This window comes from Budorcas taxicolor, chromosome 23, assembly GCF_023091745.1.
Source record: "Budorcas taxicolor isolate Tak-1 chromosome 23, Takin1.1, whole genome shotgun sequence".
Classification (NCBI taxonomy): Eukaryota; Metazoa; Chordata; class Mammalia; order Artiodactyla; family Bovidae; genus Budorcas; species Budorcas taxicolor.
The window spans coordinates 7,204,912-7,230,587 of record NC_068932.1 but is presented as its reverse complement, the minus strand read 5'-3'; the positions used below and the strand labels follow the sequence as shown (position 1 = coordinate 7,230,587).

The following is a 25,676-nucleotide window of genomic DNA, read 5'->3' as shown; positions in this document are numbered from 1 at the left end:
TAGCTAGGTCAACATTATTCAGCACTTTTTCCTTTGCTATTTTATGTCTTCAAAACCTAACACAGTAGTCATTAGTTCCACTCACTATCTAAATTAAAATTAACTAACTTAAAATATTCAGCTTCTTAGTGGTATCAGTAGCCACATTGCAATTGCTGAATGCTGCTATTGTTGACTTTTGGATACTGTACAACTAGACACCTTACTATAAATTTTGAAAAATCTGAATTATTCAGTAATATCTATCATTTTAATACACAAAAGACAAAAGTCGTATTGTCATGTCAGTTGATGCAATGAAAGCATCTGACGTATGTAACATTATATACAATAAAACTCTCAGAAAATTAGGAATATAAGAGATCTTCCTCAAATTACTAATTGATATATACAAAGTACTTACAGCTAACGTCACACTTAATAGTGAAAGCAATGAGTGGAGAAAGAGCAGTCTTTTCAGGAAATGATATTTGAATGATTGGTTACCCATAGGTGGAAAAAGTCTAGATCTAAAGTTCATAGCTGTAATTAATAGTATATTTAAAAATAAAATGCACAACTGTAAAACTTCTAGAAGGAAATCTTTATGGCTTGGCTAGGTCAAAAGTTCCTAGCCATGACACCAAAAGCACAGTCCATAAAACAAACAAAGAAAAGATAAATTTGGCATTATCAGAATTACAAACATCTTTTGTGAAAGACACTTTTATTATGAGAATGAAGGGGTAAACTAAAAACTGAAAATGTTGGCAAATCACACACCTGGCAAAGTGCTTATATTGAGCCTATGTAAAGAACATCCAAAAGTCAATTTAAAAAAACAAACTATCAAATTTTTGAAAATGGACAAGGCCCTTGACTAGGCATTTGAACAAAGTATGTATAAAGATGAGAAATCGTGTGAGAAGATACTTAATGTTATTAACTATTGCTGTTCAGTCCTCAGTTGTGTCCGACCGTTTGCAACTCCCTGGGCTGCAGCATGCCAGGCTTCCAAGTCCTGCACCACCTTCTGGTGTCCGTCGAGTCAGTGATGCCATTCAGCCGTCTCGTCCTCTGTCGTCCCCTTTGCCTCCTGCCTTCAATCTTTCCCAGCATCAGGGTCTTTTCTAATGAGTCAGCTCTTCTCATGAGGTGGCCAAAGTACTGGAGCTTCAGCTTCAGCATCCAATGAGTATTCAGGATTGATTTCTTTCGGATGGACTGGTTGGATCTCCTTGCAGTCCAAGGGACTCTCAAGAGTCTTCCCCAACACCATAGTTCAAAAGCATCAATTCTTCAATGCTCAGCCTTCCTTATTGTCTAACTCTGACATCCACACATGATTACTGGAAAAACCACTGTCTCTATTTTTAATTATTAATTATAATAATTATAATTATATTTATAATTTAAATTATATAATTTATAAATATATATTATATATTATATATATTATATATAAATAATTTAAATTATTTATAATTTAAATATATATATAATTATATCACATATAATCATATATAATTATAATTATAATCACATATAATTAAATTATAATAACATTAATTATTAGGGAATTGCATATTAAAACCAAAGGATACCATTGTGTGATTAATAGAATAGCTAAAATGAAAAAAAAAATGATGACAATCCTGAGTACTGGTGAGGATGCCGGGCAACTGCGTCTCTAATACGTTACTGTGGGAATGCAAAATGGTAAAACTATTCTGAAACTATATAGATTTAAAAAAGCCATTACCATATGACCTAATATTTTTACTTTTTGGTATTTATTCTAGATAAATGAAAACAAAATCCAAGCAAAAATAATGCATCAATGTTTACAGAATCTTGATTCACTATTGCCCCAAACTGAAATGCCCTTTAGTGGATGAATCGATACATTGTGGCACATTCATTCAATGGAACATTACTCAGCAAAAAATAGAATGAGCTTCTATATAATGTAACAATTAGAGTGAATCTCAAAGGCATTATAAGTTTAAAAAAAAGAGCCAGTCTCAAAAGGTTAAATATTTTATTATTCCATTTACCTGACATTATCAGAAAGATAAAACATATGATAAAAACAGACCACTGGTTTCTAGGGCCAAGACTTGGGGTAGGCTGTGACCATAAACTCATAGCATGAGGCATTTCTTGAGGTGATAGAATTGTTCTATATCCAGTTATAGAAGAAGTTAAGCATATCTATACAGGTATTTGGGCTTCCCAGGTGGGTCAGTGGTAAAGAATCTGCCTGCAATGCAGAAGAGGCAGGAGGTGCTGTGGTTTCCATCTCTGGGTCAGGAGGATCCCCAGGAGGAGGGAATGGCAACCTGCTCCACTGTTTTTGCCGTGAAGAACCCCGTGGACAGAGGAGCCTGGCAGGCAGCGGTCCTAGGATCATGCAGAGGGGGACGCGACTGAAGCAGATGAGCACATACATATATTGGGACTTTCCTGGTGACTCGGATGGTAAGGAATCTGCCTGCAAAGCAGGAGGCCTGGCTTTGATCCCTGGGTTAGGAAGATCCATGGGAGAAGGAAATGGCTTCCCACTCCACTATTGCCTGGAGAACTCCGTGGACAGGGGAGTCTGGTCGGCTACAGTCCATAGGGTGGTAAAGAGTCAGACACGACTGAGCAACTAAAACACACACATCCATACATGTATTTTAATGCATCGAACTCTCTGCTAAAAGAATAGCAAAAGTCAATGTTACTTTATGATCATTTTGAAAACTACATGTAGTTCTAAATACCAGTAAACTCAGTTAAAAATACAATTTTTAAAATGTGTATTTTAATTCATCGGACTCTCTGCTAAAAGAATAACAAAAGTCAATGTTACTTTATGATCATTTTGAAAACTACATGTTTTTCTGAATACCAGTAAACTCAGTTAAAAATACAATTTTTAAAATGTGTAATTAATAATGATTTCTAAAATCAAGTACTTAAGAATATAGCATGGAAAGGAAATGCAAAAAAGCAAAATGGCTGTCTGGGGAGGCCTTACAATAGCTGTAAAAAGAAGAGTGAAAAGCAAAGGAGAAAAGGAAAGATATAAGCATCTGAATGCAGAGTTCCAAAGAATAGCAAGAAGAGATAAGAAAGCCTTCCTCAGTAATCAATGCAAGAAATAGAGGAAAACAACGGAATGGGAAAGACTAGAGATCTGTTCACGGAGAAGGCAATGGCACCCCACTCCAGTACTCTTGCCTGGAAAGTATCTTGGATGGAGGAGCCTGGTGGGCTGCAGTCCATGGGGTCGCTAAGAGTCGGGCATGCCTGAGTGACATCACTTTCACTTTTCACTTTCATGCATTGGAGAAGGAAATAGCAACCCACTCCAGTGTTCTTGCCTGGAGAATCCCAGGGATGGGGGAGCCTGGTGGGCTGCTGTCTATGGGGTCACACAGAGTCGAACATGACTGAAGTGACTTAGCAGCAGCAGAGATCTGTACAAGAAAATTAGAGATACCAAGGGAACATTTCATGCAAAGATGGGCTTGATAAAGAACAGAAATGGTATGGACCTAACAGAAGCAGAAGATATTAAGAAGAGGTGGCAAGAATACACAGAAAAACTGTACAAAAAAGATCTTCATGACCCACATAATTATGATGGTGTGATCACTCACCCAGAGCCAGACATCTTGGAATGTGAAGTCAAGTGGGCCTTAGAAAGCATCACTATGAACAAAGCTAGTGGAGGTGATGGAATTCTAGTTGAGCTGTTTCAAATCCTAAAAGATAATGCTGTGAAAGTGCTGCACTCAATATGCCAGCAAATTGGGAAAACTCAGCAGTGGCCACAGTCTGGAAAAGGCCAGTTTTCATTTCAATCCGAAAGAAAGGCAATGCCAAAGAATGCTCAAACTACTGCACAATTCACTCATCTCACACACTAGTAAAGTAATGCTCTAAATTCTCCAAGCCAGACTTCAGCAATACTTCAACCATGAACTCCCTGATGTTCAAGCTGGTTTTAGAAAAGGCAGAGGAACCAGAGATCAAATTGCCAACATCCACTGGATCATGGAAAAAGCAAGAGAGTTCCAGAAAAACATCTGTTTCTGCTTTATTGACTATGCCAAAGCCTTTGACTGTGTGGATCACAATCAACTGTGGAAAATTCTGAAAGAGATGGGAATCCCAGACCACCTAACCTGCCTCTTGAGAAACCGATATGCAGGTCAGGAAGCAACAGTTAGAACTGGACATGGAAAAAAAGACTGGTTCCAAATAGGAAAAGGAGTATGTCAAGGCTGTATATTGTCTCCCTCCTAATTTAACTTATATGCAGAGTAAATCATGAGAAACATTGGGCTGGAAGAAGCACAAGCTGGAATCAAGATTGCCAGGAGAAATATCAATAATCTCACATATGCAGAATACCACCCTTATGGCAGAAAGTGAAGAGGAACTAAAAAGCCTCTTGATGAAAGTGAAAGAGGAACGTGAAAAAGTTGGCTTAAAGCTCAACATTCAGAAAACTAAGATCGTGGCATCTGGTCCCATCACTTCATGGGAAATAGATGGGGAAAGAGTGGAAACAGTGTCAGACTTTATTTTTTGGGCCTCCAAAATCACTGCAGATGGTAACAGCAGCCATGAAATTAAAAGACGCTTACTCCTTGGATGGAAAGTTATGACCAACCTAGACGGCATATTCAAAAGCAGAGTCATTACTTTGCCAACAAAGATCCATCTAGTCAAGGCTATGGTTTTTCCAGTAGTCATGTATGGATGTGAGAGTTGGACTGTGAAGAAAGCTGAGCACCGAAGAATTGATGCTTTTGAACTGTGGTGTTGGAGAGGACGCTTGAGAGTCCCTTGGACTGCAAGGAGATCCAACCAGTCCATTCTAAAGGAGATCAGTCCTGGGTGTTCTTTGGAAGGAATGATGCTAAAGCTGAAACTCCAGTACTTTGGCCACCTCATGCGAAGTGTTGACTCATTGGAAAAGATTCTGATGCTGGGAGGGATTGGGGGCAGGAGGAGAAGAGGACGACAAATGATGAGACAGCTGGATGGCATCACCAACTCAATGGACATGAGTTTGAGTGAACTCCGGGAGTTGGTGATGGACAGGGAGGCCTGGTGTGCTGAAATTCATGGGGTCACAAAGGGTTGGACATGGCTGAGTGACTGAACTGAACTCAAGGATATAGCTAACAGAAAGTATTCAATCTAACACCATACACAAAAATAAACTCAAAATGAATTAAAGACCTAAACGTAAGACCAGAAACTATTAATCTTCTAGAGGAGAACAAAGGAAAACACTCTCCGACATAAATCACAGAAGGATCCTCTATGACCCACCTCCCAGAATATTGGCAATAAAAGCAAAAATAAATAAATGGGATCTAATTAAAATTAAAAGCTTCTGCACAACAAAGGAAACTATAAGCAAGGTGAAAAGACAGCCTTTGAAATGGGAGAAAATAATAGCAAATGAAGCAACTGACAAACAACTAATCTCAAAAATGTACAAGCAACTCCTGTAGCTCAATTCCAGGAAAATAAACGACCCACTCAAAAAATGGGCCAAAGAACTAAATAAGACGTTTCTCCAAAGATGACATACAGATGGCTAACAAACACATGAAAAGATGCTCAACATCACTCATTATCAGAGAAATGCAAATCAAAACCACAATGAGGTATCATTTCACGCCAGTCAGAATGGCTGTGATCCAAAAGTCTACAAGCAATAAATGCTGGAGAGGGTGTGGAGAAAAGGGAACCCTCTTACACTGTTGGTGGGAATGCAAACTAGTACAGCCACTATGGAGAAGAGTGTGGAGATTCCTTAAAAAACTGGAAATAGAACTGCCTTATGACCCAGCAATCCCACTGCTGGGCATACACACCAAGGAAACCAGAATTGAAAGAGACACGTGTACCCCAATGTTCATCACAGCACTGTTTATAATAGCCAGGACATGGAAGCAACCTAGATGTCCATCAGCGGATGAATGGATAAGAAAGCTGTGGTACATATACACAATGGAGTATTACTCAGCTATTAAAAAGAATGCATTTGAATCAGTTCTAATGAGATCGATGAAACTGGAGCCGATTATACAGAGTGAAGTAAGCCAGAAAGAAAAACACCAATACAATATACTAACACATATATATGGAATTTAGAAAGATAGTAACAATAACCCTGTATGCGAGACAGCAAAAGAGAGACAGATGTATAGAACAGACTTTTGGACTCTGTGGGAGAGGGAGAGGGTGGGATGATTTGGGAGAATGGCATTGAAACATGTATGATATCATATATGAAATGAATCACCAGTCTAGGTTCGATGCAGGATACAGGATGCTTGGGGCTGGTGCACTGGGATGACCCAGAGGGATGGTACGAGGAGGCAGGTGGGAGGGGTGTTCAGGATTGGGAACATGTGTATACCTGTGACGGATTCATGTTGAAGTATGGCAAAACCAATACAATGTTGTATAGTAAAATAAAATATAAAATAATAAAAAAACAACAACAAAAAGAAAGTATTCAATTTGTTTAAGAAGCAAATTTTATTTAAAGACACTAGCAAAAGACCAAAATGGCTAAAACATTTGAAAGGAAGAAGAATATATTGGGGAGAATTACTTTAGGTAGATATAAAGACTCATTGTAAGGCTAAAGTAATGAAGCAAATGTAGTCTTAATTCTATTAAGAACTAGGTAAATTTGTCAGAATAGGAATAGTGACCTCAAATAAAGATCCATGATCTATGGAAACTTGATTTGGGACAGCACTGGTAACGTAGATTCCAATACACAAAACTGGATCACAGTGTACAGAAAAGTCAATCAAGACCTGAATGTAAAAGAACAATCTAGAAAAAAAAACAGAAGACAATGTGGAGAATATCTCTATCATTTTGAATAGGGAAGAATTTCTTAAATATGTATTCTAAAGCATAATCAAGAAGTAATAGTGTGGTTAAATATGATCACATTTAAATTAATAAGTTTGGTGTGAAGTATCATAAACACAATAAAAAGATAAACTACAGTCTAATGAATCAATAAAAATGACTATCAGTTCAATAGAAAAATCAGCAAAAATCATAATCAGATATATCACAAAAAATACTAATGGCCCACAGGATAGTAAAAGCAACAAGTGTTGATGACAGTGTAGTACAAAATGAACTTTCATTCACTGATGGTAGAAATGCATTAATAAGTTGTTGTGACTTCTTTGTAACAAGATTAGTCAATACCTAGTGAAAGAGAGAAGATGCATGTACTTCATAACCATGTTCTTCATTCATTAAGTAGTGATCCTAATGAAACACTTACCCATGGCTACCACAAGACATGCAAAAATATTCATGAGTAATGTCGTTATAGTGCAAAACTAAAATATAACAACATAAACCTGGAAAAACTCACATATACATAAGAATTAATAAATTATGTAATATTCATATAATGGCATACTATACAAACAGGAAATAAACTACAGCCTCATATATTAACATGGATGAATTGGATAAGTCAAATGGAATGCTGATCAAAAGAAACAAGTTGAAGGATATGTGTGGCATGATATTTATAGTAAGTTTAAAACCAAGTAAACATATGGTATTTACGCATGGAATGAGGTGCATGTGAGTACATGCACAGACATTCATTAAATTAGAAGTACCAGAAAGAGAATCATGAACATAAGTTTCACCAGAGATGTTTTGTGGGAGGGGGTGGACATATAGTGAATGAGATTCGAATTCATTTCTGTGTTGCACAAACGATTCAGTTGTCAGTCAGACTCACAGGAGTCATAGATCTTACCCAGCTGAATTTAACTAACGACTCAAGGGATGCAGGCAAACTTCAAGCTCAGAAAAAGTTTCTTTCCTTGTATATGCCCTATATGATCAGATATACCTCTTAAAAGTGTTCTGTTTGTTTTTTACATTAGGGAATATTTTTTTGGTATAATAGGACCCATTTTTGAGCAATATGTGTTGAACATTACTTGAAAAGGGAGTTGCTTTGATTTGGGGACTCCTCATTTTTATAATGTATTAATCACACAAGTATGAAAATGTTTACTTAACCCTATTCTCTAGCTGGGTCTGTCCCCACATATCTTTGATTTCCATATTTCTTTACAACAAACATTGTTTTGCTTATAAAACCTGCTGAATCTGTACAAAAACATTTATTTGTTGTTGTTCTGGAGTTGTTTTTCGTTAAACATGCTGGTTGAATACATTGATATTATTGTATTCATGCTTTATTCTGTATTCATTCTTCAATGAATAAAAGATTTTGGATTTTGAGTTTAAATTTATGTGTCCCATTTAAAATATCTAATTTCTATTTTGATTCCTAATTTTAAAATTTTATACATAATTTTTAAAATGCTCTAAAATTTTAAATTATAAGACTTTGCATATGTTTTATAGAAAAATTAATATATATATAAGTAAAGGGAATATAAAAATATATACCTCTTTTATCTACCTGGAACTAAAAGTAATTTTGTTCTAAAAAGCACTTCATGGCAATAAGAGTATTAGTTGAGATATGGGATTATTACAATCAAAGGCATGGAATTTCTGAAATAAATGAGAGAAATGGAACAAAGGGGAAAATAAGGAAAAAAGAACCAACTTTTGGGGGCGCTAACAGTTAGGATGCTCTTCATTGATGTTCTCATTTAAGTAACACACAGCAAAAACACATCCAAATGAGATAATTCTCTCATTTGTGGGACAAGGTGGTTCAAATAGACTAAATATCTCTAAAGCTCCCTAACTAGTTCCCTTCTACAGTTTTGTGGACCGTAAAGTCCTTTGTAGTTTAGGTAAAAAGACTATGTATACGGATCAAGATTAGAAAGCTATCTCTGTATAATATAACTTTTTCTACATCGGATTGATTTTTTTTTTTAAGAATTAAAGATGCAAATGTTCATAACTGGTGTCTGCAAACATTTAGAATTATTCACTATATATATGGACTTCCCTGGTGGATCATATGGTAAAGAATCCCCCTGCAATGTGGGAGACCTGAGTTCCATCCCTGGGTTGGGAAGATCCCCTGAAGGAGGGCGTGGCAGCCCACTCCAGTATTCTTGCCTGGAGAATCCCCATGGACAGAGGAGCCTGGCGGGCCGCAGTCCACGGGGTCGCAGAGTCAGACATGACCGAGCAAGTAAGCACACAGCACAGCACACTGATACAAAGGAAACCTATGCGAACTGCAACTTTTCAACTTTTATTCTTGCTCTTTGAGATGCTTATTTTTTCACATGTATGAACTCTAGGAGATAGATTTTTCTCATATTTATCATAGAAGCAAAAAGTGGTTTATTCTGTAAGTGAACCATTTTTTATGTCTCTAGCATTTCAGAAACATGATTTGCGTGTGTGTGCGTGTGTGTGTGTGTGTGTGTGTGTGTGTGTGTGTGTGTGTGTTTGGCTGCGCTGGGTCTTTATCGCTGTGCGTAGGCTATCTTTAGTTATGGTGAGCAGGAACTTATACACTGCAGGTGGGACGTTCTCTAGTTGGAGGGCACAGGCTTCTCGTTGCAGTGGCTCTTCTTGCTGCAGAGCAGGGCCTCTAGGGTACACAGGCTCAGCAGTTTTGGCGCTGGGGCTTAGCTGCCTTGCAGCATGTGGGATCTTCTTGGATCAGGGATAGAACCCATGTCCCGTGCATTGGTAGACAGATTCTTAACCACTGGACCACCAGGGAAATCCTCAGTTAACATGTTTTTAAAGAACATTTCAAAACTCACTGAAATTTCTCCATGGCTTGCATAAGTCTGCCAATTTGAATTTATAATTGTTTGTGTTACCCAAATGGTAATATACAGTTATAGGTGTTCTTATATCTAATTTGAATTAATGAGCTTAACCTATGTTCTATTACACCTTAGTTCATGATTTATTTTTAACAGCCAGGAGGATTGACAGAAACAATTTTTCTGAGTTGTTTCATTGTGAAGAGCAAACTGAGATTCAGAAATGAAGCAATGTATCAATGTTTGTCAGACACTAATCTTTTGAAATGCAGATTTACAAAATCCATTCATTCAGAACCTCAGGAATAAGAGTCAAGTGAGTTCGGTAACCTTTATTTTAAACAAGACCACCATGCTCCAACACACACAGATACACACACATAGAAATTTGAGAACCACTAGACTAGTTTATTTCCATTTACATTCATGAAATCCACATTAGTATGCAAATGAATATCTCTCTAATACAGCTTAGTGGTAAGTGTTAAAAACCACATTCCCATGGTTTTGAAACACCTTATGGAGGAGAATCAAATGGATCAGTGGAGAATAATAATTGAATTCCCTCCACCTTGCATAGACCTTCTTAATACTTAAAAAAATTCTGGTCTTTGACATCCAATCTCTAAACTCAAAAACTTGAAGCATAGTATTTTTAAATGTGTTTAAGTGTCTGGCATTGTCTCAAGAAATTAGTTTTTCTACTTCATTACATTTTTCAGGAAGGTGAATTTTAACCTTTCTAGATGACACATAGCCAGTATTATGAATATTTGTAGAGCTTTAGAGGGAAGTGAATTAACACAAAGGTACAATTTACTGCATTTATGTCTTCATGCAACAAATACATTTGCTTCCCAAGTCCTATATGGGTAGAGAAATCTTGTTAGAATAGTAATGAAGCTTTTCTGTTCGTGTAATTTACTGTTTTTTATTGAGTGCTTACTATAAATTATAGAGAATGCCAAAAAATGCTCATTTCTTTGATGAGCATACTGTTTATTGCGGTAAAATAAAGACATATATGTCATTTTTATATTTTCAAAAAAGAAATCTTACTGAATGAAACGTAGATCATGAGGGTGATAGAAAGGTAGAGACCTGCAGGAAGTCTTTATGAACATATAATTGGCCTTTGGATGCAGGCTTTGAATGAATCCTAATGAAGGATTCTTCTCAGCAAAGAGATAAGCATATCCTAGAGAAACTGGGATGTACACGTAAAGGTGTATGGTAAAAAAGCCAAAAAATTGAGGCAGTATAAGTGTACATCTGCAAGGCAACTGATAAATAAATATGGGATGGAAGAAGACACTTAAACATTAAAATGAATGAGCTAGATTTATACATAGAGTAGCCTGGTATGAAAAATTAAAATGTTAAGAGAAAAGTGTAAGTTGCAGAATGATCCGTACTGTATTATGCTATTCATATATTTTAAAAACACATACATATAAACACAGATAAAAGACTGAAGGAGTTCTCATTAAATTCATCATAGGAATTGCTTCATAGGAAGTTGGAAATGGGAATAGAGAAGAGGATTTGAGTGAAATTCAAATTTAGGAAAAATTTATTATTTCTGGACAAAGGCTTCAAAGTATAACAAAATATTTGGGGGTTATTTCTTGGAGTGCATGGGAATTTGTGATACTATTCTTTGTCCCCTCTAGTGATAATGTACTTTTTCTCTTCATACAAATAAGTTAAAAAAAATAAGAAATGAAGTGAACATCATTAACTAGTGTTTATTTGATCATCCAGTATGTATGCAGTGGATATAGGCTTTTATTGTTTCTCTTTCTAGGTTAATGTCACTCGTGAAGACTCACCAAATGAAGAACCAGTCTTTCTTAGAACCTTAGGAAAAGGAGATTGGTTTGGAGAGAAAGCCTTGCAGGGGTAAGTAGATTACATGTTACAAAGTTTTTGGTTGAGTGCTACATAAATGTTAACATATTGAACTTCTAGCACAATGGGTATTTAGTTCTTATTCTATCATCAGACACAGACCCTTGATGATCCAATTTTACCCATTTCCAGCTGCACTTAGAATCTGTTTGGGTAGGCTTTGGAATTGATGGTTAGTTAATTTGTGTAATGAATTATTTTATTTCACTTGATTTGGTAACAATTCTCCTCAATTGTAATCTCTATAAAGACTTGAAAGATCGGGAGAAGTCTCTGCAAAGCCTATTATGTATGACGGTTTTACTTGGAATCATATAGGAAGATGACTGGTTGAGAATTTTGAAATCCCTAAACCTGACTGTACAGACAATACATCAGAAGGCAATGAAGCCTTCTGCGGTTCACCTCTGGGGTTCTGGGTGGTGGCTGTCATCTCTGGCTGTGGTAGTGGAGGAAGAGGAGGAGTTGCAAGGGAAGGTAATGAACATTCCCAGTCTCTGTGGATGGGCTTGAAAGGCTGGACTCATAAAGGTGTGACTGCAGGGTCACTGAAATTCTACTTGTAAACTCAACAGCAAGCATTTGGAATGTCTTCCCGTATACGGCTGAAAAAACCCAGTTGACTTTGTACCATGCGTCTTACAGAATGCATGACAAGAAGACAGATACCTACCAGTGTGTCCCAATAAGCAGCACATCTCAATTATATGTCTATTTATCTATCCATCTATGAGACTTTTCAAGTTACATCAAGCACTTGAATAACTAATAACCAATAAACATTTATTTTTGTATCACATTCCAGGTGCAGGTGTGTATACTAAAGCGAGAGCAATAGGACAATTCCTAAAATATTTGGAACAGTCAGGTTTGCCTCCATTCCAAATTATGCCTTTGTTTAAGAAACTGCATTATAAACATTTTGCTAAAAAGTATTCAGGAGTTTTAATTTTTAAAACCACAATCAGTCGGCAGGTTTTATTTTCTCTCTTACCATTTCACAGCTATAGCACTGAAACAGATACAGATAAGTCATCTTACTCAGGGCACATTACCTTATGAAAATTAAGAATTAAATGCATTTGATTTTCTTTTTTCTTTACTGAGACCGTTTGAGCCTTATTTAATGAACAGGTACTTTCCATTAGATATTTCCAATGGCAAAGTTAAAAGAAACACCATATTCAATGTGAATATACAAAGAAAGGCAATAGGTATCATCATCCTAATATAAACTGAAAAAAAATACCATTTGTATTTTAATCTTGCTTTCTCTTGATTATTATTATATATAGAGGATTCTCAAGAATAATATTACCTGATTTCATTAGTCCAGGATTAAATGCCTCTGTGGAAAATGTCCATTTCAAGCAGAGGCAAAGAAATAGAAACATTTCAATAATTTCTGATTGAGATCGCAAGTGACACCAGAAAATAAAACATAACTGATTATTGACAGATTTTCTCTGTAACTTATTGTCAGTGAATTTTGGTGCAAACTAAAGAAAGTTTTAGAGTGAAAACACTTTTCCAGAATGTGTCTCAAGAAGTGAACTTGGGGATACGGTTTACAGAAAAGTTACCAAACTTTTATATCAAAATTTAAGTTAGTGGTCGTCCATTTGGGGGGCTCCAAAATCACTGCAGATAGTGACTGCAGCCATGAAATTAAAAGATGCTTTCTCCTTGGAAAAAAATCTATGACCAATCTAGACAGCATATTAAAAAGCAGAGACATTACTTTGCCAACAAGGTCCATCTAGTCAAAGCTATGGTTTTTCCAGTAGTCATGTATGGGTGTGAGAGTTGGACTGTAAAGAAAGCTGAGAATAAAGAATTGATGCTTTTGAACTGTGGTGTTGGAAAAGACTCTTGAGAGTCCCTTGGACTGCAAGGAGATCCAACCAGTCTATCCTAAAGGAAATCAGTCCTGAATATTCATTGGAAGGAGTGATGTGGAAGCTGAAACTCCAATACTTTGGCCATCTGATACGAAGAACTGACTCATTGGAAAAGACCCTGATGCTGAGAAAGATTGAAGGCAGGAAGAGAAGGGGACGACAGAACATGAAATGGTTGGATGGCATCTCTGACTCGATGGAGATGAGTTTGAGTAAGCTCCAGGAGTTGGTGATGTACAGGGAAGCCTGGCGTGCTGCAGTCCATGGAGTCACAAAGAGTCAGACACGACTGAGTGACTGAACTGACTGAGTGATTCCATCTAGATGGAATTCATTCTAGCATGTGATTGTTCTTGTGAACTGTCTGGTGCCAAATCTGTCTCTGCACATATTCAGTCCTCTTCACTGGCCATCTCAATTACCCGACTCCATCATTTCCCATTACAACTACCCTCCAGCCTATCTTCAACTCCTTTTTTATGCCCTTACTCTCATTTTCTCACCACTCAACCTGGCTTTATTTGCCTTCTCTACTTATATCCTCTTAAATGTCAGGAATGTGCTACTTATATCTTAGAATGATTTTTCTTTTTTATCTTCCTTTACTCAGCCATACTTCACTGCTCAGTCGTACTTTTACACTGTTGACCACCCCCTCCTTCTTTGGAATTCTCATCCTTTGAGATCCCTGCAATTATTAGCAAATTGTTAGCACTTTTTAGAATTTCTCATTTCATTTCCTAAAATTCACCATTGTTTTATCCTCAGTTCTCTCTATGACATCCATGTTGGTATACATCCAGATCTATGACTGCCTAAGACTGCCTAATTTCTTAATGAAAAGAAATCCTAAATGCTTATATTCTTATTTGAGCTCAGCATCTGAGACTTTTCAACTCAATGTATATTTGTTGAATGAACGAATGAGTGAGTGAACAAGTGAAGCTCCCTAATGATGTTCAGTCTTGCAGTCCTTTCTGAAGTCGGTCACTTTCATGACTTGTCTTCAATTGATCACTTTCATGACTTGTCTTCAATTGATCACTTTCACGACTTGAGTTAATTTGATGGTGGATAATGCAGATGACACCACCCTTATGGCAGAAAGTGAAGAGGAGCTAAAAAGCCTCTTGAGGAGGGTGAAGGAGGAGAGTGAAAAAGTTGGCTTAAAGCTCAACATTCAGAAAACGAAGATCATGGCATCTGGTCCCATCACTTCATGGGAAATAGATGGGGAAACAGTAGAAACAGTGTTAGACTTTATTTTTGGGGGGCTCCAAAATCACTGCAGATTCCTTGGAAGGAAAGTTATGACCAACCTAGATAGTATATTGAAAAGCAGAGACATTACTTTGCCGACTAAGGTCCGTCTAGTCAAGGCTATGGTTTTTCCTGTGGTCATGTATGGATGTGAGAGTTGGACTGTGAAGAAGGCTGAGTGCTGAAGAATTGATGCTTTTGAACCGTGGTGTTGGAGAAGACTCCTGAGAGTCCCTTGGCCTGCAAGGAGATCCAACCAGTCCATTCTGAAGGAGATCAACCCTGGGATTTCTTTGGAAGGAATGATGCTAAAGCTGAAACTCCAGTACTTTGGCCACCTCATGTGAAGAGTTGACTCATTGGAAAAGACTCTGATGCTGGGAGAGATTGGGGGCAGGAGGAGAAGGGGACAACCGCGGATGAGATGGCTGGATGGCATCACGGACTCGATGGACAGGGAGGCCTGGCATGCTGCGATTCATGGGGTTGCAAAGAGTTGGACATGACTGAGCGACTGAACTGAACTGAACTGAAGGGCTTATCTACCAGGTGCTTCCCTGTTGGCCCAGATGGTAAAGAATCTGCCTGCTATGCAGGAGACTCAGGTTTGATCCCTAGGTCAGGAAGATCCCCTAGAGAAAGGGAGTAGCTACCACTCCGACATTCTTGCCTGGAGAACTCCATGGACAGAGAAGCCTGGTGGGCTACAGTCCGTAGGTTCGGAGACAGTCAAATGGAACTACCACTTTCACTTTGTCCCAGCCCTGGTGACTTAGATGGTAAAGAATCTGCCCGCAGTGCAGGAGACCCAGGTTCAACCCTTGGGTCGGGAAGATTCCCTGGTGTAGGAACTGGCAGTCCACTCCAGTATTCTTGCCTGGAGAGTTCTGTGGGCAGATGAGCCTGGTGGGCTGCAGTTCATGTGTCTGGCAAAGAGTCAGACGTGCCTGAGCAGCTAACACTAACAAGAGTTTATCAGCTCACTTGACTGTAGATGGCAGGCTGGTAATATATTATGAAGGAACAAAAATAAGGTGAGTAAAACCAGTGCAAACTAGAAACCCTTATACAGTGAGGGGAGCAATTATGAGCTCCAGCTCACTGCTGCTTTAAAAAACAGAAAACAAATGGATTCTGAAAAAGATATGTGATTTTATAACTTAAAAAATAGCTCTGCTATCAAACAGAACATTTCTGCAAATGGTTTGACCTGTGAGTTGCCATTTTGAGATTTCTGTCAATCAGATATGCCTCTTTAAAGCTCTGTAACTAGATTCCAGTGAAGGAAGCCTATTAGTTTTACCCTTGTTATTTCCTTGTTTTGATTATTTTTTGGCATTTTAATGTTTTGATGTTCTAGTTACTAACCTGGTTTTCCTTGTATGTCTGTGTTCTTTTTTGATCTTTTCTTTGAATTGCAATGTTTCACACGAGAAATTCTGACTTTTCACAAATCAGATTGACTTGTTTCACTTGTTTCCCTGCAAATAACTTAAAAAGTTATGTAACTTTAGGATATAAAGTCTTTTGAGCAGCTGTGTATATATCCTTTTGAGTAATACCTATGCTTCTTTGGAAACCTTATGATTTTTATCCATGGAAGACAATTTTATAGTTAGCGTTCTCTATGTTGGTGTAACATGGCATTTCAGATTTTCATTTTCTCACAAATAAATTTTATGTGTACTAGGAATTTTTGTTTTGTTTTAGTGAGGATGTTCCAAGGATCAGTATTGACAAATTGGTAATATTGAAATTAACCCTTGACCATTCTTTTTAAATTTAATAAGAGTGCCACATACTAGTATTGGGGCTTCCCAGGTGGCGCTAGTAGTGAAGAACCCACCTGCCAGTGCAGGAGACATAAGAGACGTGGATTCAATCCCTGGGTCGTGAAGATCCCCTGGAGGAGGGCATGGCAACCCACTCCAGTATTCTTGCTTGGAGAATCCCATGGACAGAGAAGCCTGATGGACTGCAGTCTATGAGGTCACAAAGAGTCAGACACGAATGAAGCAACTCAGCAGCAGCAATAGCAATACTAGATTGATTAAACACACACAGTATATAGTTGAATGACAGAGCTGAAACATAACCTCAGTAACCCAACTCCAGAACCCCACTATGATATGGTAGTTCTCTCTCTAGAATTAACAAGCTTCATTTCTTTTTGGATGGAGAACAGTAGTCGTAAATCTAGCTATCCTTAGTCAACATTATTGACATTCACTAACCAATAGAATCTCATTTCTAGAAAAATTTGGTTTACTTATTGCTTTCCTTTTTTTTTTTTTTTGGTCAACATAAAGTGAATTATTCAAGTATAGCTTGGATTAAGCATTATTTTTTTGCTGTGATAATGGTTTTTCTACACCAGAGGGCAAAATGTTTTACTCTTTTCAGAAGTACTTCTTTATGTATATGAAAACTAAAATTGTGTTTAGGGGAATTTACTTCAGGTATAGTCCAGTAAGTCAATCCCTCTACACTCCGAGATATCATTGCTTTAGGATCTCTACCTGACTTAAAATCATGTAGAATTCACACTGGCATCAGGTGATGTTAAATTCTAAGCCAAATACACACTTTGCATCTGTAGTAATGGGAAATATACAAGCCCTAGTTGAACCTGAGAGAGAAAAGATTGATCTCCCACTTGCCCCATCTCTCTCATCCTTCCCCTTCCCCTAACACTTGAGTTTTCAGCACAGCGTATGCTTGAGTTCCAGCTCAAATGTCAGACTGCCTTGGTTGGGATCTGCTCTGTCCTTTTGAGTCCCTGAGAGGTTCTCCTTTGATCTTATGTGGAGATGATGATTTTGCCTAATTTTGCGGGTTGTTGCGAGGAATAATCAAGTGGATATTTATAAAGCATTAAAGTGAGTACTTAGAATTTAGATCAGTGCTCAAAAATATTAGCTATCATCACCACCACCACCATCATTGTTACTTTTTATCATCAGCATTGCTATTCCCAAGAATGTTCTGCTACTTCTTGACTCAAGTTTAGAACACTTGGTAGAATTGGCATAAGCATTAGATTTTGAATCATCCACTAACTGAGCAAGCCAGTTAATCTTTCTGGGTCTGAATTTGTAAACTGAGCCAGTTGAAGTAGATGATGCCTATGTTTCCTTAGGTCACAGCTTCTGATTCTCTTGAGATTTGGCCTCTTTAACTGGAACAGAATCTTGGCTGACAAATGCAGCCATGGGCCACTCTGTTAAATGGTGGTATTTGATAGCAGACCTCTGTCAGCAAGACTCCTCCCTCCAGGAACTATCCCAACTATTGTCTATCATTCTGAACACCTAGGCCACAGGCCAGGCCCTCCCTTGTTAATACAAAAGAGAATAAACCTTTTCTCCACATCACCTCCAGCATTTATTGTTTGTAGATTTTTCAATGATGGCCGTTCTGAGGGGGGCGAGGTGATACCTCATTGCCGTTTTGATCTTCATTTCTCTAATAATGAGTGATGGTGACCATCTTTTCATGAGTTTGTTGGCCATCTGTGTGTATTCTTTGGAGAAATGTCTATTTAGGTCTTCTGCCCTTTTTTTTTTTTTTTTTTTGATTTGGTAGTTTATAGTTTTGGTATTGAGATGCGTGAGCTGCTTGTATATCAATCCTTTGTCTCTTGTTTCATGTGCAATTATTTTCTCCCATTCTGAGGGCTTTGTTTTATAGAGAACAAACTTGTGGACACTGTGAGGGAAGGAGCGGGTGGGACAAATTGAGAGAATAGCATGGAAACATGTACGTTATCACATGTAAAATAGAGAGCAAGTGGGAATTTGCTGTGAAACACAGGGAGCTCAGCCCAGTGCTCTGTGACAGCCTAGAGGGTGTGATGGGGTAGAAGATGGGAGGTGGGTTCAGGAGGGAGGGGTGGGTTCAGGTATATGTATGCATACCTGTGGCTGATTCACGTTGATGTATGGCAGAAGCCAACACAATATTGTAAAGTAATTATCCTACAATTAAATTTTTAAAAAATGAATAAACTAAGCCAGTTTAACAGACATCAATATTAGGAGTTAACTAACATTTCTTAATCTGCTTTTTAAAAAATTAATAAAATAACAATACAAATTATAACAAATCTTGGACACAACATGATAATATTTTGCAGTATCTGAGTCTGATTATTATTTACTGATTTGGAAATGGAATACTCTAGATACCATTCAAGCCTCTTCTGTATCTTCCCCCAGTACTGTCCTTCCCTGATCCCATCCCTGTACCATGAAGACAGAATAGAAAGATTTTAGATTTTTCAGTTGCAGGTTTGGGTTTCTGTTTCTCTCAAGGAAAACCTCTTTTGAGGATTACCTGTAACAACACACAGAGTTGTATCTAAAACCTGTGTTTTGTGTGAAGAAGGATTCCAGCACTTATACAGGACTCCATCCCAGCTGCAGTCTTGATTGGGTCATAGCAGGACTCCTTCACCTGCCCCTCATGAGCGCTTCTGCCAAAGTCCCAGCTCATTTCTCTAACCATAGGTCTCCTCTCTTCTCGGTTTCCTGCACCTGAGACTTTGAGGGTTTTCCTTTTCTTTACTTCTTTGTCTTTTGTGTGGTAAGGATTATGATTAACATGTGAAAATTTAGTGAAAATTACTCTTTTGGAGGATTATAATGGATTACCTATGAAAAATGTAACAGAATGTCTAGTGGGATTTTTTTCCTGTTGTCCTGGATTTGTGGCTAAAAGGTCCAAAGCTAAAAAGCTATCAGTACTTAGGGCCAGTTTCATTCAGCACAACTGATTGGGAGGAGCCAGAACTGCTTTATTAGTATCACTCCTTCATCCATAAGATGGGACAAGTAGGGATATCTGAGTTTGGCTTGTTGGGAAGAGCAGTGGCCTCCAAAGAACTAGTTCCCTCAGTTCCCTGGTCTCAGCTTTCTTCGTTGTTGAGGATTCACAGATTAAATAGGAAATTAGAGACTGTGCTCAATGATTGTGGAAGAATCCCAAAGTGCCATATCATTCTTGTTATATCTCCATCCCCAAGCTTTTTCCTGAACTCTGAACCCACAACAGAGTTGGAGTTAGACATGTCTATAGGCACATCTACTTGGTAGACATCTCTTATTTACTTTAGATGTTCAGTTCAGTTCAGTCACTCAGTTGTGTCTGACTCTTTGCGACCCCATGAATTGCAGGACGCCAGGCCTACCTGTCCATCACCAACTCCCAGAGTCCACCCAAACCCATGTCCATCGAGTCAGTGATGCCATCCAACCATCTCATCCTCTGTCGTCCCCTTCTCCTCCTGCCCTCAATCTTTCCCAGCATCAGGGTCTTTTCCAATGAGTCAGTTCTTCGCATCAGGTGGCCAAAGTACTGGAGTATCAGCTTCAACATCAGTCCTTCCAATGAACACCCAGGACTGATCTCCTTTAGGATGGACTGGTTGGATCTCCTTGCAGTCCAAGGGGCTCTCAAGAGTCTTCTCCAACACCACAGTTCAAAAGCATCAATTCTTATGGCACTGAGACAAAACTGAATTCATTTTCTCTCTACCACTATCCAAGTCTCTTCCTTTCAAGTGATCTTATTCCAGTAAGTGTTTCTCAAAGCAGACATTTGGAAACTATCCCTGACTCTCTTCTTTCCCCAATATCCTCATCGTGGACAACATTCTACCTTCTCGATAATTCTCAGCATCCCCTGTGTCTTGCCGCTTTCACTGCACTCTTCTGATTGCGGCCGCTGCTGATTAGTTCTGATTAATGCTCTGTCACCTGGGCTACTGCAGGTCCTTCTAGTTGGTCATTGTGTCCAGTCTTGCTCAGCTCTCATCCATTCCATACTCTATGATAATTTCTCAGTATTGGTTTCTAGGGTGGCCCTGATAATTACCACAAATTGAGTGTCTTAAGACAAAATATGTTATTTTTTAAAAGAATTCTGGAGATTCAAATCAGCATCACCATGGACTTATGTCCTTTGAAAGCTCTCAAGAAGAGTCTCTGCTAGCTTCTGGAGGCTGCCAGCAAACCTTCAGGGCTTCCCTGGTAGCTCAACTGGTAAAGAATCCGCCTGCAATGCAGAAGACCCTGGTTTGATTCCTGGGTCAAGAAGATCCCCTGGAGAAGGGATAGGCTACCCACTCCAGTATCCTTGGGCTTCCCTGGTGGCTCAAATGGTAAAAGATCCGCCTACAATGTGGGAGACCTGGGTTCGATCTCTGGGTTGGGAAGATCCTCCGATAAAGGGAACAGCTACCCACTGCAGTCTTCTTGCCTGGAGAATTCCGTGGACAGAGGAGCCTGGCGGGCTACAGTCCATGGGGTCGCAAGGAGTCGGACACGACGGAGCGACCTGTTGTCCTCTAGGCACTTAGAATCGTGATGTGAACATATGCTGCCATATCTTAACATAAGTATGTCCAGGATACAATGCTTTATTGAGCTTCGATGTCAAGGAACCCATCAGAAGATTTATGGTGGTCATATCTTGGTTTTAAAGAAGCTATATTACATACAAAATATAATTACACACCCGATTTCCTGCCCTCCCCACCTCCACATATAGACAACTTCCTCCTCACACACGCATCTTAAATTACAGATAGTAGTATGGGAACACCTTTGGCCTAATCTGTGCACACACATGCACACACTAATGAATTTAATTACATCAACACAATTTGAACATATGCTTTCTGGACTTTTCCAAAGAATAGCTTCACCTGGAATATAAAATTAGTTCTAGAAAACAATTTTGTTGTTGTTTAAATTTACTTGATAATCTTGTAAATGCTTTAGTGTGCACTGTGGATACAAATATATCATTAGTAGTTGTTTAAGATTTTATAATTATCAGTAACTGATCAGTAACCCAAGATTTTTGTATATTATTGAGGAAACATCATAGAGTTTTAGTACTTTTCCATAAAATGTTTTCTTTATCCCTATTGTCTTAAATATAAGGTCATTTCAGTGGTGGAAATTGAGCTCTTACAAAACAATTCAGTCCCTCATTGTTATTCTCCAACAGGTCATTCAGACAGATAATTTCTTTCAGGTGCCATTAGATAAGAAAGTATAATGTAAATTTGAAAATCTCTTAAAAAACAGGTATTAAATATTTCATTTGAAGCTAATTTCCTTGTTAATGAACTCAGCTAGTATTTTGTGTCTGTCATTTTTATTCTTCTGAGTCTAAATGATTGCTTCTTAATTTTTCCTTCATACAGTGTAGAAGAAAAATGACTTGTTATCAATCATACTTTAGACAGGCAACAATGATTTTAATTAGTTAGATTCATTGTCATTACACTAATTTCTTATTGTGACTGAAAATTTTTTTGAAAACCCTCCAAATATTCTTGCCAAAAATTATCTTTGAATGTACATTTAGTAATGTATTTTGATTGAGACTGTATCCACATGAAACAAGCATTTCCAGACATATTAGCTTCACATTGTTCTCATTCCTCATTCATACAAAGAAATGAGAGTGAGAAATCGTTCAGAAACTATGCTATGTGATAACTGTCTCCCCCCATGTTCCAGGCATTAGGGCAAGTACAATAAACGTTTTTTAGGACATTTCAAGTAATATTTAAGGGGCTTCAGGTTCACCACTTCTTCCCAGGGCCATGTTCAAGTATGTCAATAAATAATCAGATAGGTATCTATAATTTAATCGCAAAATTTAATCAAATAACAAATATCAAACACTGAAAAAATACCATTTATAATAGCTTAAAATTATGAAGTAATTAGAGATAAATTTGAAAAAAAGATGTGTAACACCTATACACTGAAAACTATAAAACATTTCCAAGAGAAATGTTGAGATATACTGTACTTGTTACATCACTTTCATGCATTATGAGATTCCATATTGTTCTCTCAGATTGATCTGCATGTGTCCATGCTAAGTCGCTTCATTCATGTCTGACTCTTTGTGACTCTGGAGACTGTAGCCTGCCAGGCTCCTCTATCCCTGGGATTCTCCAGGCAAGAATACTGGAGTGGGTTGCTGTGTTTTCCTTCAGGAGATCTTCCCAACCCAGGCATCAAACCCGTGTGCCTTATACCTCCTGTATTTGCAGGTAGGTTCTTTACCACACCACTAGGACCACCTGGGAAGCCCCCCAGACTATGTGAAGAAATCTCAAATCTCAATAATTAGGAAAAGCCTAATTTTTAAATAGGCAAATGATTTAAACAGGCATTTCATCAATAAAGAGAAACTGACCACAAATAAGCACCTGAAAATTTGTTCCCCGTGATTTGACACTAGGGTAATGCAAGTTAAAACCACAGTGTGCTTTGGAATATCTAAAATTTAGGTGTTGGACAGGGTGTGGAACAAGTAGAAATTTCATATACTACTGGGAAGATAGTGATGAAAATTAAACAATTACTTCTGAAAACAGTCTGACAGCTTCTTAAAAAGTTTAACTGCCACATCATTCATCTATTCCATTCCTAGGAATTTATATGAAACCTAAAAGCTTATATCTATACATAGACTAGTCCACATATGTTCATGACAGCTTTATTTGTGATTATCTTCAGACTCAAAACAACCCAAATGTGTCAACAGATGAATGGATAAATAAATCACGTACTTTGAGCAACAAAAGCAATGAAGTATTGACACTCAACATTCAACAACACAGAGGGATATCAAAGTAGTTATGATGAGTGAAATAAGCCAGATAAAAAGAGTAAATACTGTTTCCTTCCATTTATATAAAATCTAGAAAGCGCCAACTAATCCATAGTGACAGAGAGCAGATCAGTGGTAACCTAAGGATGGGGAAAGACCCCTTCTTTCTCCTAGAGGAAATTCGTGTTTACAGACTCATGAGTTAACTCCCTACTTCACCCTTTTTTCTGAACAAAAATGTCATTGGCAATATGGATCTATACATCTAGGTAAATAAGTTCAATATTAATTAAAGAAATAGCACAAAATAAACTTGTTTATTACATGTTTATTATTGTACTGCCTAAAGTAATCTGAAGTAGCAGTGATCCCCACGTTCCACATGAGGAAATGTAAGATAAACTATTAAGACAGTTAAACCAGTATGCCTATATGCAACTACAGTACATTATGCTGTAAGATTTTTTCTCTTTTTCTATTTATTTTTAATTGAAGGATAATTGTTTTACAATATTGGTTTGATTTCTGCTATACATCAGGATGAATTAGCCATAAATGTACATATGTCCCCTCCCTCTTAAACCTCCCTCCCACTTCCCACCCTTTCCACCCCCTCTAGGTTGTTCCAGAGACCCAATTTGAGTTCCCAGAATCATACACACTGTGATTTTATTAACTTAAACAGCCTGCACTTTAAGAGTGTCATGCTCTACTGACTGAGCTAGCTAGGCAGGTACATGCACTTTAATTTAACTCTCTTAAATTTGTCTAGTCACTCTTAGCAAAAATGTATTGTAATATTGTTTGATGCTGAGGTGTTTCAAGGTAAATAAGACTGATTTACTGCCCTCCGAAACACTATGCAAAATACTCTTACATATGTTATTATATTTCATGCTTATATCAGTCATTATTGGCCCCATTCTATATGTGGAAAAACTGAGATTTGGTGAGGTTTAAGTTACTTGCACAGATAGCTAGTCAGCCAGAAGCTGGGATTCAAGCTGAAGTCCTTTGCCTTTTCAGTAAACTCTACTACAGTTACATGCAACAGTGACCAGTCAGACAAAATGGACATCCGATGGAGTTCTCAGTGCTTGGGAAATTCATTTTATTATTGCCACCTTTTCCTACCCAGTTTAGGTGTAACATAACAGTAGTACCTGGGAGAAAAGTATATTGCTGCCTCTTTTTTTTCTAATTTTCTCGTTGCTCATACTCTTCTGAGATATACAAGATATATGTCCTCTACCAATCCCCTGTCATTTAGATGATAGAGGCTCACTTAGCATAAAAATACTTGTGGTTTCATCTTGGCTGAAAGCTCTAGTTTTCCATTGTTAAGTGAAGTGATTTTAGAGCAAATGGACCTTTTCCCTCTAAGTGGATATAGAAGCTTTTCTAAACTATCCCACAGCCCAGATGTGTGGGTATTGAGTTAGTCCTGCAAGGTGTAATGGCTGCCTTCCGTTTTCTAGAATATTCCTGAGTGTTTGAGCTTGGTCACGTTGTGAGCATCAGCAGATGACAGTTGCCTGCTACCCAGATGACTGACTACCGCTCTCACTGTCTACTCGGCAACATTTTTGCTGCAAATCTGCTCCCCATATGGGGAGACACATTGGTTTGTAAGGAACATTTTCCACCAACATTCCTTAAGAAGAATACAGGTTTTCTACCACCCCCATCCATATGTATTTTTTTCCCTTTAGGAACATGGATTTGCCATCGTGGAGAAATAGATTTTTTGTTGTTGTTTTTTTACTTTAGGACTTTTGAATTGGTGTTAGTAAACACGAATAGCTGTGAATGAGAGAGTAGTAAAACATGTGCCTGATGTTAACTTTTAAATTTGAGAATTTAAAAATTATGAAATTTTAATATAATGTATTTTTCTCAATATATGGGGGTAAATAAAAGATATGTTTATTTTTAAACCTACCCCAGAATAGTCAGAATTTAAAGTCATAGAAAACAACCAGTTTTAGAACATTTGCCCTTTGCTAGTATAAGCAATTGATACTTTGTGTTTGTCAAGTTCTTACATCCACAATCCATATACTGACTCTGTGGTAACATAGGCTCTCTGTTGCTACGTACACCTATGCTCTGAGGATAAGCCAGCTGTCTATTGTAAGACTACAATAGACCATATTTATTTTTATTAATTTCTACTTTAACTGGTATTTTTATTCAA

General features: G+C 37.8%; 1 protein-coding gene across 1 annotated transcript in view; it reads left to right on the top strand.

Annotated features, from left to right (window-relative positions):
* The window catches only part of PRKG1 (protein kinase cGMP-dependent 1), a 1,293,658-nt gene that overhangs the window by 1,054,311 nt on the left and 213,671 nt on the right, over positions 1 to 25,676 (top strand). The window contains exon 7 of the mRNA XM_052661192.1: positions 11,575 to 11,669. Within this exon, the coding sequence (XP_052517152.1) occupies positions 11,575 to 11,669 (95 nt within the window). The remainder of the gene's footprint in view (positions 1 to 11,574; positions 11,670 to 25,676) is intronic.